General features: G+C 35.0%; 2 protein-coding genes across 3 annotated transcripts in view; one reads left to right on the top strand and one right to left on the bottom strand.

Moving 5' to 3' along the window:
• Positions 1-9,157, top strand: part of LOC113804952 (ubiquitin carboxyl-terminal hydrolase 8) — a gene marked incomplete at its 5' end in the record, with an annotated part of 72,448 nt that extends 63,291 nt beyond the window's left edge. Inside the window, 7 exon segments of the mRNA XM_027355870.2 lie at positions 2,327-2,446; positions 3,491-3,617; positions 4,172-4,403; positions 4,617-4,863; positions 5,082-5,160; positions 6,004-6,232; positions 6,472-9,157. Coding sequence (XP_027211671.1) covers positions 2,327-2,446; positions 3,491-3,617; positions 4,172-4,403; positions 4,617-4,863; positions 5,082-5,160; positions 6,004-6,232; positions 6,472-6,559 — 1,122 coding nt within the window. The 3' untranslated portion in view covers positions 6,560-9,157.
• Positions 9,158-11,986: 2,829 nt separating this feature from the next.
• MED30 (Mediator complex subunit 30) overlaps positions 11,987-17,500 on the bottom strand; it is a 6,272-nt gene continuing 758 nt past the window's right edge. For both annotated transcript variants that reach the window (XM_027355872.2, XM_027355873.2), the window contains exons 2-6: positions 15,155-15,232; positions 14,301-14,458; positions 13,418-13,576; positions 13,183-13,284; positions 11,987-12,218 (exon numbers count right to left, since the gene is read on the bottom strand). In XM_027355872.2, coding sequence (XP_027211673.1) covers positions 12,120-12,218; positions 13,183-13,284; positions 13,418-13,576; positions 14,301-14,458; positions 15,155-15,230 — 594 coding nt within the window. In that variant the 5' untranslated portion in view covers positions 15,231-15,232 and the 3' untranslated portion in view covers positions 11,987-12,119. The remainder of the gene's footprint in view (positions 12,219-13,182; positions 13,285-13,417; positions 13,577-14,300; positions 14,459-15,154; positions 15,233-17,500) is intronic.

Here is a 17,500-nt window from a genome sequence, read left to right as displayed (position 1 = left end):
TTTTAATTCAATCCGGCGAATTTATGCGGTTGTTACAGTTGAGTGAACCTTGATCCGGATCAGGTGATGTTTCCTCCGATAACATCGTTTGACCCAGGAACAATGCGAACGTTGTCCCCAAGGTTGATGACTGTGACTAATTAAGATTGTGATTTGTGCTGGCTTTAGCGAGGCTGCAGGAAACGTTTGTCGTAATTCTGTGTTTTGGAGGAGCTGTGAATTTCTTTGGCTTGTCTTCCGAATCTGTCGTAGTACTAAAGCCTAATAAAGACGCGCATTATTGAAATTTGAAAAGCCACGGCGGCCGTGGAAGAGTGTAGTAATTTGTAGTGATTCGGCGGGGAGGAGTGTAAAGCTTTCATAGTGTGTGCGCGCTCGAGCCAGAGCCAGGGCCGAGTGTCTGGTCTTGGGCCGAAGCAAAAGGGCCTGTAGTAGCAAAGCCGAGGCGTGTGTGAGAGAGTGGTGCATGGCTGTCTCGCAGCCTTTCTGCCGGAACTCCCTGGAAGTGGCGGCGCCTCTGCCCATGGTCGCGGGTGCGTGCGTGTGCGGTCATGAACTCAACTCCGTGAGGGGGGAAGGCTCGCTCCGGACGCCATGGGTCCCGGCCGCCCTCGCCGAGCCTCGTCTACCTCGAGCTATGTGTCTGTGGTCCTGTGCTCCCTGCTAGAGGCGGTGCCAGTAGCCCTCGCCATCGGGGCTGTAGGCTGCCTGCTCCTCTTCTGCTTGAGTTTCTTGCAGCAGCCCCGCGGCAAGGGCAAGGCCCAGCAGCGGGGGAAAGGAACACCAGCGCGGAGACGTCGGCAGGTGGGTGTTGTAGACCCTTGACGTCAGCCACAGGCACGATTCTTTTATAAGTTGGGAGCTACAATCAGTGACGCGTCGGACACTCCTTGTAGCGAGCACTTCCTTGGCACGGTGCCCCCCAGTGGCGCGACCCCGGTGTTTATTTTGGCCTCGTTTGTCTGTGTTTGTCACCCTTTGCAGCGACGTCCGGGTCATCTCCCTTACAGCGGGGGCGCACCTCAGCTCGACGAAAGATGCGTCAGTGTTATGAGTATGATGGCGAGAGGGGGCGCGTTCTTCCTTCTCTCTGCGCCGGCGTCCTTCGCAATGAAAGAGTTATTTAGGAATTGTGTGCCGCGACTTGGCAGATCGCGTTGCCAAGCTCTTCATCAAGGAGAGCCATGGCGCGGCAGCTGGGCACTGTCACCGTCCAGTCAGTGGCAGGAGACGGGGCGATGTGTTGTTTTCTGTCTCACGCGAGAAGCCATAGGATCGGTATGACAACTTACTGCTGTGGATATTGAATGCTGTGCTGACGATGAAGATGATAACGACGACAATGATGATGACAGTAGCAATTATGACAATGACAATTACGACGACGACGATGAAGATAATGACGATAATGATAAAGATGATGACGATCATAGGGATGATAAAATCAACCAACGCACGAGGATGACTTAACTTATATTGGAATGTGAAAACAGTTACATGAGGGTTATTTATTGGATGTATCATGTAACATTCGCTCATGCCAAAGGTATGCTCGTATGTACAAACAGAAGTACCGACTTACATAATACAATATAAGTATATTCTTACACGTAAGAACTTTTGCTTCCATCTCCCTCCCCTTCTCCTCTTCTTCATCCTCTCCCTCCCTCTCCTTCCATATCCTGTCCTTCTCCTTCTCCCTCTCCCTCTCCCACCATTCTCTTTCCCTTTCCCAATTCCTCTACCTCACTTTTAAAGCTTGAATGAAATTTTGAATCAGACGCACATAATGATTTTCAAATATTTAGATATTTTATTTCTCAATCAGTTTTTCTTCGGTTCAATTAACCAAGAGGATTTTTTTTACTTGTTATTTTTCTTTTTTTTTCGTCAGGGATGTAAACTTTTAATTTGATTTGCTGGTAAAGAGGCGTGAAGGGATGCAAGCGTAAATACAGTTGACTAAAGACAAGCAATATGGTTTTATGATAAAGTGTAGTCTCAACCTGTTGCTAAGGATAACTGTAGCAGTTGTTATTATTGCTATTATTAATGGCATTGTTCCTTACTTATTGCTGTTGTTCTTAATGCATCAATATAATCATATCGTCATCATTGCCATCATCATATCATCATCATTGCCATCATCTTCATATCATCATCGCCATCATCATAGCATCATCATCATATCATCACCATCATCCTCATCAATCATCATTGTTATTATCATCATTACTATCACTTTCATTTTCATTACCATCATCCCCGCCCCTCATCCCTACTCCCCCGACATCACAAGCCGACTAACCCCTTCCCTCCCTTCCAGGACGACGGCTCCCCTCCTCGCAGACAGGCCTCGACCATCAGCAGCAGTTCGAGCAGCGGGTCGGGCGGCGTCCTGAGCGAAAACAACGGACTGGTTGGTCTCAGAAATATTGGAAACACCGTGAGTTGTGGCTGCTGCTTTCGTCATGGTTGTGTTTGTTGTTGGTGGTGTTGATTGTTATTTTTATTATTATTGTTGTTGTTGTTGTTATTGTTAGTGTTAGTGTTATTTAATTATTATTTATTATTGTTATTATATTTTTTCATTATAATAATAATAATAATAATAATAATAATAATAATAATAATAATAATAATAATAATAATAATAATAATAGTAATAATAATAATAATAATAATAATAATAATAATAATAATTAATAATAATAATAATAATAATAATAATAATAATAATAATAATAATAATAATAATAATAATAATAATGATGATAATAATATTAGTAATAATAATAATAATAATAATAATAATAATAATAATAATAATAATAATAACAATAATAATAATAATAATATTATTATTATTATTATTATTATTATTATTATTATTATTATTATTATTATTATTATTATTATTATTGCTTTTAATATTGTTATTATCATTATTATGATGGTGATGCTTATAATATTATAAATATTGAATGATAATAATGATCATAATGATTATAAGGAAATACGAGTTATAATAATAATAATGAAATGATGATAATAATAATAATGGGGATGATGATGTTGATGTTGATGATGATGATGATTATGATGATCAATGATAATGATAGACCTAATAATAGAGATATTACTATTACTGTTACCATTACTAATGATAATAATCAGGATAATGATAATAATGATTACATTGATAATGATGATAACTGGAAAAATAAAAGTTATAGTAATAACTATTATGATAGTAAAAATATTAATCACTATAATAATAGTAAGAATACTAATCACAATAATGATAACAATAAAAGTGATAATGATAATGATTATGGAAATGATGATACTGATGATTATGATTAAGAATGATATATTCATTATCATTTTTATTATCATTGATATTATTACTACCCAAATATTATATTGTGTCATAAATGCTATTCTCTATTGTTACAATTTTCTATATATAAATAACTTTCTTTTTCAGTGCTTTATGAACAGTGTAACGCAGTGTCTCAGTAATACGAGGTGTTTGCTTGAATATTTGGTGAGGGATGGTTACTCGTCAGACATAAATACCACAATATCTACGATGAGAGGTGACCTTATTCGTGGTAAGTGGAGTCGCATTATTTGATAATTGAGGTGTTTATATATCTTTACACACACACACACACACACACACACACACACACACACACACACACACACACACACACACACACACACACACACACACACACACACACACACACACACACACACACACACACACACACACACACACACACACACACACACACATGTACAGATAGATAGATAGACAAAGACAGGGTGATAGGATGTAGAATATAATGGGAACTTTTCTAGTGTATTTTTTCATCTCATATCGTGGATTGCGTAAGAATGGTGGTATATTATTGATTAAACCCTAGAGATTGTTAAGCATTACCACTATGTAGAAGAATTGCCAGTCATTGTCAGATAAATCTAGAAGTATTGATAGTATAGTAGTAACAATACAGTTTGCATTAGTTCATGCATATAATAATCATCAGGGATAGAATTAATTTCTTATTTTAAGATTTTATTCTTTAGGCATTACTACACTGATATTATGGAAAGGCTTAATCACCCAGTGCATTGATTGGATTCCTTCTTCCCACAGCCTTCGCAAGCCTGTTATCAGACATGTGGAATGAGGGTGCAGACAGCAGTCGGGCCCTCAATACGGGACCATTTAAAGCGCAGCTCCAGAGGTTTGCCCCAGTGTTTTCAGGATACCAGCAACATGATGCACAGGAGTTCTTGCGTAAGCTACTTGAAGGTCTCCATGAAGATGTGAATCGTGTTACTGCCAAGCCTAAGCCCATAACAGAGGATATTGATGATGATCTTGAGTAAGTATTAATTTGTGACAAAGATTCTTGATTTAAATGAAAATGTCTGTGATACATTTGAGTGACTATAAGGTCCCACTAATCAAGAGAGTATGGATGTTAATTAATTTTCTTATGTGCTTTAGTAAACTAACATATTATTTGGCACTTGAAAGAGAAATTTATTGTTAAATGAGAGGGAACCATGGCTTAATAATTATTATGTCTTTGCAGTGACAACCAAAAGGCAATGGAGTCTTGGAAACGATATTTGCGCTATGACGACAGCAAGATTGTAGATATGTTTGTGGGGCAGTTGAAGTCATCCCTACAGTGTTCAGTTTGTGGTCATTGTTCTGTGACGTTTGATCCGTTCTGGGATCTTAGTCTGCCTATCCCTAGTAAATCAGGTCAGGTGAGGATATCGCAGTGTTTGGATCTCTTCACCAAAGAGGAGGTGCTCGATGGAGATGAAAGGCCGGTAAGTTACTTAGAAGTTTTATGCGACTTTCTGCATAGTGGTCTTTATTAATGGAATAAAAGGAATATACATATTTGGATATTTATTTGATTTTTTTGCAATTTTTGGATATCTTATAGTATATGGATAACAGTTAGAGGTATGATTTTTTAATTTTTTAAATATAATTACTGTATATGTAAATGCATTATATACCAACACTTTTTTCCCCATTTCAGACATGTTCCAAATGCAAAGAGAGAAGAAAAATGACAAAGTCTTTCAGCATACAGAAGTTCCCCAAAGTTCTTGTATTACGTATCCTTTTACGCAAATGGTGTACAAACTTTGTATTCATTTATCTATTACATATCTACTTGGCGTACAGATATTCATGCAAATTAATCTTGAATAAATTTCTGGGTTGTGGTTTCTTTATTCATGCCGTGAAGGAATAATTTTATAGCTTTCTTTCTTTTTTTTTGTATCATTGTTTGAACTTGTATAATTTCGTAAAAAGGAATGCTGACACTGACATTGCTAGTAGCTTAAGGGAAATAGAGCTAATATATAAGATATAAGAGATTGCAGATAAACCCTTTCATACTGATTATCTTGGCTAAATCTTGACAGGTAACTTTTATAGAATATTTATCAGAAAAGGGAAATAAGTTTAATTAATCTTTTATGATGATGCAGTTTATTGCAAGCATCATGTTTAGGGAGAGTAATTTCAGATGCAGTCCATTTTGATATAAAAAACCTTACTGTTCTTTATCATTCAACCTTTGAGGCAGCTTTGCAATTTTGACGGTATCAGAGTGCATATAGTTCAGTGCTAATTATGATACTGATTATAGTGCTAATTATGTTACTGATTACAGAAGATTTACAGTATGTTCAAAGTAGGTTTTACCTATTTACATCTTTTTATAGGGAAAATCTCATGAATTATTCAGGTAGGAAATTTGAGTGAAGTTGTGTTTCGCTATGTAATTATAGTAAAAATACCTAGGGCAAAAGATGAAAGATCAGTGTAATAATTGAACCTCAATCTCTTTTCTAGAGCCAAATACACATCATACAGACCTCACTGTTCATATACAAAACACACCCTTCAACATTTCATCTTTCGTTCTGGTCCTTAACTAAAGCCAACAGATCTGAAACGCTTTTCCCCCTTGGAACGGTGGCGAGGCAAGTTGTCGTGCACCGTAGAATTCCCACTTGAAGGACTGACCCTCTCCAAGTATGCATCCAACTCAAGCACCTCGCCGTTGTACAACCTGATAGGAGTCGCCAACCACTCAGGGACTACATACTCAGGCCATTACACAGCCTACTGCAAACATCCTTATTCAGGCTCCTGGCATGAATATAATGACTCAAGGTAATGTTTGTTTATATTTTTTTTTTCATAGTTTTATTTCTTGGCAGATAAGAGTATTTTAGTTTTATTTCAAGGTAGATTTAGTGGTATATTAATTTCTGTAACAAGGTGGATTGAATTAATATATACTGAATATTTGCAAATGAAGCTACCTGATAGCAGAGTGAACATGCAAGATTAATAAACATATATTACCAATAAATGTCGACATCATGTTTATAATTGTCTTAACATTCCAGAGTGTCCAATATTTCCACCGGGAGAATATGCAGTCCTGAGGCATATGTGCTCTTCTATGAAATATCATCTTCATCGTCTAAGCTATAGCATGTGTGATTTCACCTATGGAGATTGAGTGAAGATTTGGTAGATTAATGTTAATAGGAATTTTAGAAAATGTGTCCATTTGTATGCTCAAATGTGAGATTGGGGTGTGAATATGTGTGTGTGTGTGTGCATGTTTAAGCATAGGAAAAGCAAAAACAAAAAACAGATGTATCAAAAGAATGGTATTGCACCTTGAACTACTACTGTTGTCCTACCAAAGTGCACAAAGAATAATATCCATTCACTTTGAGAAGGAATAAAGGAAAAAAAAAATAGTACGAGTGTCTCAAAGTTTCAGAACAGATGCTTTGTAGTACTGCAAATTATTCAGTATCAGTGCATTAAGCTGTGCACCTCATGACAGCCGCTGCATTTGTCTTTGCAGTTGAAAACTATTGTACTCTACGTGATTCATTCCTCTTTGTTTATTCCCCCAAAACGTCTAAATTTTTCACAAAATTTTTGTGTCTTGATTTTTTTTTTCTATCTTTGATTTTATTTTAAAATTTTCAAGTCATTTAAGAGAAATAATTTGAGTAGACTGTCAGTTGTCCATTGCTTACAGTACTCAGAGATAGACATTATTAGATTGAAATATTTTTAAAGAGATGCCAGCAGTGAATTAGCATCCTGTTTAAATTGATGAAAGTCAGTTGAGGCATTAGATTATATACAGTATTCTATGAAGAAGAAATAATAATGCTCATGTGATTTAGCATTGTGGCAGTAGACATTTTTGAACTGCATACCACAATACTGTGCTAAGATTGTAGGCTTATCTGTGTAACTATGTACATATTTATGTATAGAGACACAGACTTGCAAATGTATATTTTATATTAAATATATATTGTAAATATGTTACAAATTAAATAAGATTTGTAAAGATTCAGATGTAGTTATATATATTGAAGGTAATAAATTGTTATCTGAAAGACAGATCATGTTATCTATATTTCTCAAAGTTTCGGCTGTATAGTAATGATGGTCTAGTCAAATAATATCTTACTGTTGCAAGATATGCTGCGTAAAGATGCTGCACTTAAGATTTGATGCCGCCATTCTCAACTAGAAAGATTGTTTACGGTTCTTGTAATAAAACCGGCAGTACGAAGTAGACTGGGTGTTACTGTCTATGCGACGAGGGCAATACTGTTATCAAAAGCTGACTTGTGGTAAATTGTGTGACTGAGTCAGATGATTTACATAGTACTAGAAATGGGAGAGTATTGTATTTTAGTGACATCAAAATCAGTGCTGTAGTAATAGATTTCAGAGCATTTAGACGAGTATTCCAGTTGCAGAAGGATATTTCAAGTTCACCACTACAGAAAATATTTTGAACTGAATTACCACACTAAATCTCCCAATCATATTTATCTTTTAAAAGTTGATTGTTAGATTATAATTTACATTTAAATAGTATATAATGTTTTCTGTAGCTTAATGTCATTTTCTATCTTGTGTACTTGCAATTATGTTTGTGTTTCTGTGGACTAAGCTTTTTTTCATCTCTCTTTTTTTTCTTTCTTTGGTTAGCCTCATAAATCCCTTCACTGCAACCACTCCCCTGGTACTATATGTTTGAAGGTATACAGTATGTATATGTAAGAGGTATGTTTAAGCCCGAGCATTTTGGCTTGAACTTTTGAGTTGAATATTTGAGTGATGACTGACGCTTCACTCTCTGGGATGAGCAAGGCACTGCGGGGCAAATGTAGTTTGTCAACCATAGGCTATGATACCTGCTGATCACAGAACTGTGAAGTAGAAAAGATATTTTAATTTTTCTTGGCCATATTTTGAAGTAGACAAAGAAAAATGCCAAATGGGGTGTCTTTTTCTTCTGTACGATTGAGAAAGAAATTACCCTGCTCACATTTTTTGAAGTCTGTTTAAATGAATCATTTATTTCTTCTTTTTTTTGTATCCCCATTATGCATTTTTTGCATCATTGATCACTGATGTGGTTCATTAAAAATTCTATCAATTCTAGCATTAAGGTTTGAGTATGTTTTGAAATAAACTATAAATGAGCTGTGCTGTGATACATATGTGTCATTTAGCTACTATGTAGCTGTAATGTTATGGAGTCAATATTTTCACAGTTCATGTATTGTTTATTACATGTGAATATTTTTGGTAAATGGAACTTTAGAATCAGCAAAGATCAGAGTGTTTTAATTACCAACAGTTTAAAAAAGAAGCTATTTGTGGATGTGGCAGTTTAAGGTGTTTATCTGCATGACCACTATAGGATATGAGTATCATGGGGTTGAGGTAACTGTAGATAACACACATAATGCACAGGGCTTCCTATCTTGCCACAGTAAACACAAAGATTCAGCCTTATCCAATTTGTGACATGAGAAAAAGTGCACGGCAACCATCTTCAATCCTTAAGCTTGGAATAGTAAAAACTGAGATCCCTTGGAGTATGTCTCGGCGAGCTGCTATTCTGATGTAGTGGCTTAGTTGAAGGCTGCTTACCACTCATACCTATCACAATGTTCTATTATCACTGCACTGGGGAAGTTCCTAGAAAATAGTATGTCACCTAATGGTATAATATATGAGAAAATAAATATTTATAAGGAGTGCCTCTTATTTTTCATAACCTTGAACCACCCTTAAAATGAAAAATAATAACTGTGAATCCTTGAATGCTTGTTAAATAAATATAACTAAAAAAATAATCAAGTAAAGACAAGAAATGACGGACTTTAACATTACCTGCAGGACCATATGCACTTGCTCAGCAAATAACAGTCAACATAAAAGCATCACATTTAGTTCCTTATACTTTAAAGTTCCTGAAATATACATAATAAAAGTAATAGGGTTGTTAACTTGTCCAACTTGCATTCACTCTACCATCTTTCCCAAACTTTACGTCTTTCTTTGGTATTTACTCTTAACAGATAATTCCTGCATGAATGATAAGCATGTTATGTAAAAAAAAAAAAGAATTTAACAGTACATAGATTCATACAATCAAACACACACTCTGTTCAGCTGTTGTGCTGGGCAGGAAGGCCTCACCTGATTTGGAAGTAAAATATGGAGTCTCTATATGCACAGGTGCACAGGAGTCAGACGTGTAATGGTGTGATTTCTAGTGCAATAAAGCTAGGTCACAGTATGTGTAGGTGAACAAGAAAGCACCAAATTCCTCTCAGGTGCTTCCCTCTTGTGCACTGAGCCAGCCAAGTCCATCAGTCCTTATATAAACTTGAGGAGAAGTGATGTAAATGGTGGGGGGAGGGGGAATTAAAGCTACAATGTGAAGAAGTGATGAGCTGTTCTTCAGATAAGTGACTCTATTCAAAACTCTACATTCTAAGTTATCATGTTTCCGTGTCAATTATACTTGCTCAAAATCAAGTGTCTGATAATGAATTTCTGCCAGACCAGGTGCCCTACTCATGTGTAGCTGAGAATGTCTTGAATACAATTGGATATACTTAACAGACTGGAACTAGGATGGCAGTATGAGGGTGTAATTTGAGCAGATGTGTGTTGTAAATGTACAGGTACAGGCACTATGAATATCATACATAATTATAGTAAGAATGATCCATTCTCTCTTAATAATCAAAGTGATATTGGGAAGTGTCATAATACTTTGAATCTCAAAAAAACATTGATTACATATTCATAAAAATGCAATGTATTTCTATGAAAGATATTAGTGAAATGACAGCAGCATTACATTAAAAAATGTCTCCCACAAAGAGGAAAGTAATGATGGGAAGAAACTAAACTAAAAAGTTCTTCTGGTCTTGTTTATCACCTTGTTCTATGACAATCTGGTTTTATGTCATGGGCCTTCACAAAGACTTGGATGGTACACCTTCTAGATGTCACTCCTAATCTTAGACTAAGATTAGTGGGTACTGGTCCCCACTCATTTGGAAACCCTCCTGGTTCCCAGCAACGTGAAATGCCACTGCAGTATGGCAGTCCCCTTTAGCAACTTCTATCATTACATAGACCAATTAATTTAGCTATGATAAACAACAACAACAACAACATTAACAACAACAACAGAATACCTTTAAAAAGTAATATTAAACTGAAAGGGAAATATTCAAAAGATCTTTCAAGATGGCAGAGTTAATTTGACAAAGAACAAAGTTACCTACTTGATGAACAAACCTCTTCCTATCTCATACTTCAAAATACTTGGTACATGAAAACATTAACCATTATGAAATGAAAATGAGGTAAAGTATCCAGTTCATGAAAAAGATAATCAAAATCCTGTGATAAAAGAGGGTAAGACACCAATTCCATGATATTAGAAATGAGGACTGCCTCTGACCATGATCCAAATACACTGTACTGTTGCCTGTCTATTAACCAGGCTACCATACTGTTCTTTCATGCACACTTACACTCACACTCACACTCACACTCACACACACACACACACACAAAACACCAAAAAATATAAAGAAATCTAAAGTTTTAAATTTGCCAATAATACATTTCCCAGAGGTTCACTTACAGTAAAAAAAATTGAAGTAAAAAAACAAATATAGTATTATTCGAACTTAGGATCTCCAATTCCCCATTCCATTTAAAGATAAAACATCTGGGGATATTCTTTTCACGTCTTTTCTGTATTTGTTGAGTGAAGCTGGATGATGCACACCTTGGCCTTTTTGTGTTGAAAAAAAGAAGAGAAATAAATGAATAACAAAAAAGTACACCAACAGAATAAATTAAATCAATGGGGTGCTTTTCCCTCTTTATAATTCTGTAATCAATTTGCATATGTCAAATAACATCACATAATTACTGAAACTCATGAAAATGGAAAAGAAACATGGTTTTATGGCAAGAAAATAATGCATACTGCACAAAATCATTATCATCACCATTAACATAATAATAAAGAATATATGCAATAAGAAGAATGAAAATTCATAACAAAATAGAGGTCACCCACTCAAAATGTTGCCAACTGAGTTTAATCTGGCAGTTCATACATTGGCAATACTGCAAAGTAGAGTTCGGAGTAGAGGAGATGTTGCTTAAAAATCCACCTTCAAAATATCAGGTAAAAGGAAATAAAACCTAAAACAATACACCTCAATTATGAATAAAAGGTGGTATGACAAAGTACCCATATGTAACAAAAATAAAAGATGAACCTTATTTATTGTAACAAACATAAAAAACAGGTATGAAAGAGAATGGATATACAAGAGATGTATTGAAATATATCTTCCTCAGACATATATATCTGATGACGATATATTTGAAACTGGTAAAATACATCTCGTATTGTGAAGAAGTTTACAAAATATCTTCATCAGACATTCCACCGACGATAAATTTGAAACCAGTTAAATAATCTTTTGTATTGCGGAGATATCCATTCTCATTCACACCTTCTCGATGTAAAAATAAAACAGCTGCTAATTCTCACAGTATATTTAATTTCAAGACTTTCAAATGAATGTCTCACAAATCACAACACTGCTATTACAAATAATCTCCATACAAAAAGGGGGAATCTATTGAAATTACCCATTACACATATAATAATGAATTACGTGTTACTCATAGCTAACATAGTGTTTACTTCCCATATAATCTTCCGCAGCTGTTCTATGATCTCCTTCATGTAACGAGCCTTTAGGTAGAGTTGCTGAAAATGAAGAAAAAATAATATATTTGTAAATTTTTTGGTGAAACATGATATATTATGGAAAATGAAATGAATGATCTTTAAACAAAATGATAATAATAAGATGATGATGAAGGAAAAAAGAAAAGAAAAAATCTTTCTTATCACTATTTGGCATGAGATTATACCTCTTCTTAAAACTTTACCTGGAACTGCTTTTAAAATACTTTTTCATACAGAGATGAACTAAAATTCATATCATGGGGACTGTCTACCTTTGCAACTTTGAAATCTTCCACTTATTGCCAGCTAAAACAGTGAAAGGTCTAAATTCTAGGGCACGTGCGAACATATCAGTGTGCACCATATGAGGAACTCGTGTGCTTCTTTTCAAGCCAAATAGGCACTGCTAAAATCATTGTTTGTGTTTAAATAGATAAGAATGATAATGTCAAGCCTCAATGTTCTTTTTGGCCTAAATGGCCATCACAAAACCAAATTCACATAGAAGGGTAGTAAACTGTGACTGAACTCAGATAAAGATGACATGACCCACATATCCCCAGTAGGAATACCATTCTTGGCAATGGGTGTGTATTGAACTTCACAAAATATATTCATAAATGTTGGATAGGCATGAAAATTGTCATTGTACACTAGAACTGTGGATTTACCAAACTGATCAGTGGTCTAACTTCAAAGATGGGTCAACCTACAGCTTTATGTCTGTTATAGAGTCATTTAGGATGTTTACAAATAAATCTCTTTGGTATATATAAAATCATGCTAACTGAATTTTAATGACAGTAAAAATTTCTGAGAGAATAATAAAAACATTTCAGAGAAGTATGTTCTTAAAACTGGATTTTTGTCAGTTTGGATACTTTTATTAGCCTCTCGATGTAGGAATAACAGCAATCTGTACCCTTCAAAGGAAAGAAATTAAAAAAAAAAGGAAAGAAAGAAAGAAAACATCAATATTTACCTCCTTGAGTTCTCGAGATTCCTCCACAAGGTGACGGTAATTCTCACTGATCTTCTTTTGGTCTGGCTTGGTGTCTCCTTCTTCCTTGTATGGTATAAGGCTCTGAAAGTAACCAACACAAATTAGAGAAAAAGTGTTGATTAAAACTCTTTACTTTTGCATTCACTTATTCCACACTAAGTGCAATATTGCTTCAGATGTTTGCAAATAAGGCGTAAGAGACACAAGAGCTCACCTCAATATGCGTGTATTCCATCCCAGCACAATCGTCGTTCACTCTGGTGTAGATTGCCCTTAGGGTTTTGAACTGCCTTTGGATTGTTATGAGGTACTCTTGAATACGCATCTTCTTATCCTGACTCTGCTGCGTACCTGCTTGTGTTCCATTAGGGAGCTGGAAGTGTTGAGGTACATTGTATCATTTTGTGCGTATAAGTGATCTACAAAATCTAATGCAAACACTTCAAGCCTTCACTGGTGGACACCCTTTTAACATGTCAAGGTGATTTTGATGTTTTTACCTAGCATTAAGGGAATAGCCATTTGTTCTTGTCAAAACTGTCACAATCTGTATTGTGGTCCCCTGTGACAAGGGTGTTGAAGCTCTTGTAAAGTGGCATCTACAAAATGAATAAATTATCAAGCAGGATATAATTCTAATGAATTTTTAAAATGGTATGTCATTACATTTAGTATTGTTGCAATACATCAACCTTATGATTACATTCTAAACAGGCAAATATTACTTTAAAAATAGCTACTATAAATGCTGGTTTAGCCTTCTTGATAATCTGATATTCCATGGATTATTTCCATAATGGTCCATATATGATACAGCTATGGAACCCTACCTGGAGTTTTTTTCTTTTCTTTTTTTGAACAGCTACACATATTCCTAATAATATCACAATGCCTTACTCCTTCCAAAATGCCAATGACATTATAATCTTTTTATATGAGACCTTTTAGTCATGGACTTCTCAAAATAAATACCTGTAACACACACAATAATAGCAAGTCTAACACTATTTTCAGAACTTAATACGTGATTGCATTCACTACAAATCTTCATAACACGTTTGAGGTCACCCTTTTTCTAGATGAACCACCATAATTACCGGCATCGTCTTTAGAAGGGAAAACACTTCACTGGTTCTAACAACGATCTCTTGTACAGTCTCACAACCAGCTTTGCAGAGGAAAGCAGTATTTCTCTGTGGATGCTGCTGCTGTTGCTGCTGTGAATCACTGCTACCTGGTTGAATGGTCTGACCACCTGATAAAGAAATAGAGGAATACTAAGAATCTGTTGCTATAACTGCACTGATCACACATACATACATACACACATACAGATAGACAGATAAATAGACAAAGATAGGGTGATAGGTTGTAGAGTATAATGGGAACTTTTCTAGTGCGTTTCTTTTTCTCACATTGTGGATTCAGTAAGAATGATGGTATATTATGGATTAAACCCTAGAGATTGTTTAGCATTACCATACCAGTCATTATATAAATCTAGAAATATTGATAGTACAGTAGTAGCAATACAGTCTGCATTAGTTCATGCTTATGATAATTATCAGTGATAGTATATTAAGATTAAGAATAAAGCCTTACACTTGGTGAGTTCACATTTGTTAACCTCTATCAACTGCTACCCTGTAATACATTTTGCAATACGCATCCATATCAACCCCACAACTGAATCTCATACAGTCTCTTCATCTTCTAAATGATGTCAGAGAAAATTAAGTGAGTTAACATGTAGCAGTTTTGTGTGTTGATAAGCAATAAATCAACTCTTTAATCCCAAAATCTGATAATGTGTCTAGCAAAGTCCTGTCATGGCTCCAATGGGAAGGGCTATACATGACCAGAAGATTATAAGAAACCTTACCGTTGTTCTCCTTTAGTTCACATGCCAGACTACATACATACACATACACATATTGTCTAGATACTATACCCGTGTGAGATCCTGGGTTCATCTGTCCCGTGTAGGGGCTCCTCATCATGCCCGTTGATCCTCCACTCATAGCCATGTCTGCAAGCAAAAATGTACTAATCAGTAAAATAATAAAGCATTAAGTATCAATATCTGATAGAACGCTACTGTGGTAACTGATTTTCAGAACGTTCTTATCAAGACTATCAGCAAGACACGTCTAAACTGATAGATATTCCTTCATTTTTGTGTATGTAAGTCTGTATATTGAGTATTCATAGGGTCGGGCCTCACACAATTTTAACAAACTGGCTGTATATATCTACTCTACCTATTATTCTATGCCCTAAAGAGTATTCCTAAAATAAATATGATAAGAGTTATGATAAAGTAAAGCCCTTCCATATAGTGTATATTTGAGTAAGAAAGAAATGAAAATATGGAGATTTCTCGTCAAATGAAAAAACATACCAAGTTCTATTTTGCCAGAATATATATGGTGGGAATTTGCTGAATATCTAGTACTATACAAAGATCTGAAACAATAATAATACTTATATTTATACCATATATATATATATACATATATATATATATGTATAATATATATACATATATAATATATATATATAATATATATATAATATGTATATAATATATATATATATAAATATATATATATATATATATATATATATATATATATATATATATATATATACATATATATATATATATATATATATATATATATATATATATATATATATATATATATATATATATATATATATATATAAAAAACTTTATCTATAAAATCACATATATGAAGAGAAAAATGTATCAGTACTACATCTACAGTTACTCAAGCATTTGCTGTAGTCTTTGTTTCTGTCCGCACTTTAGTAACCTTCAACCACATACGTTCTGAACAGACTAAATTTGGCAATATCCAAATAAAGGAAAGGTCTATCTTGCCGGAATATATGTGGTGGAGGTTTGCTGGCCTAAACGACTCCTTGTAATGAACTGAAAATGAATGTAACATTTAGAACTTGTAAAGACTGCTTATTAATGTTGTAACTGTGTTTCCTTTTCCGACAGAAACCCAAATGAAACATGGAACCCTAAAAATAACCTGAATCAAAGCACAATGAACCAAAATGACTGTACTCAAACTTCTAATTGTTCAATATTGATGCTCTGTTATGTTTCTGAGCTGACAGTATTATTGTTTTTACTTTTCTCTTTTTTTCTAAGAATAAACACACACACACACACACACACACACACACACACACACACACAAGCCTAAATTACAACATAGCTAATGGAAAACCACAAAAACCCTGTTTACTAAATAATGTCTGCTGAAACAGGTCTATACTTTCTATGCTTCTGAGTTCTCCAATGTTATGTCTGGCAATGTCATGGTGATCGCAGATTGTTTAGAAATGTCATATGACACACAAATACATTTTGATGTGATAAGCGCCAATTTTGTATCCTATGTCTCACAAACTGTGATTGAGAATCAGGTTTCTTTCAATTTATTCTGCTTCAAATCACTCGAGAAATCAGTCTTCAAAACCTCTTTCACAATTATTCATTTTTTCTTATATCACTGTGCTCTTCTTCTTCTTCTTTTATCTTTTATAGGGTTTTAGACATTTTATCATCATGCTCATATTAGCAATTTCTCTTCAAGATAAAATACCCTAGCTTAGACCTTGCCTTCGGTAACTGTAGCATTCAGCCTTGATCTTTAGTTACGCACGGCTTCATAATATACGACATGTACGTCACTGAAAAAGTTTTCAATACCACCAGCATGTAAACTATATAACATGGTTGGGTAAATCATGTACCTTCTTTATTTTCAGTTAGTGCAATAAATGCTGTGGTAATTTTTCATCATACCTTCACAAAACCAATTGTGACAATTTTAGTATCGATGGAGTCCTCTCACATTTAGTACACATATATATGGAAATTATGGCATGGAACATCCCCATTTAGTACACACATAAGTGGAAATTATGCCATGGAACACCCTCAGACCCTCATATTCTTGGCCTTGACAGTAGGGGCAGGTATGAAAGGTAACAGGGAAACTGCAGTGTAAAATGTAAATAATGTACACGGAGCTGGACTCTATATTGAAAAACATAATATCCTTCACGTATTCAAGGCAGAATATAGCATTGGATAGACTCGGTATCGGATACTCCCACATTCGTAAGGTCTACTCTCCCATGAATGCGTGGAGGATTCTTTATCTCCCATTGTGGCAATTGAGGGGCAGCAGTCCCATACGAGAGGGGTTGCTAGGGGCATTAAACAACATAGTGCCTGATTCCATGTTTA

This window comes from Penaeus vannamei, chromosome 21, assembly GCF_042767895.1.
Source record: "Penaeus vannamei isolate JL-2024 chromosome 21, ASM4276789v1, whole genome shotgun sequence".
Classification (NCBI taxonomy): Eukaryota; Metazoa; Arthropoda; class Malacostraca; order Decapoda; family Penaeidae; genus Penaeus; species Penaeus vannamei.
This window is presented reverse-complemented; position numbering and strand designations above follow the sequence as displayed.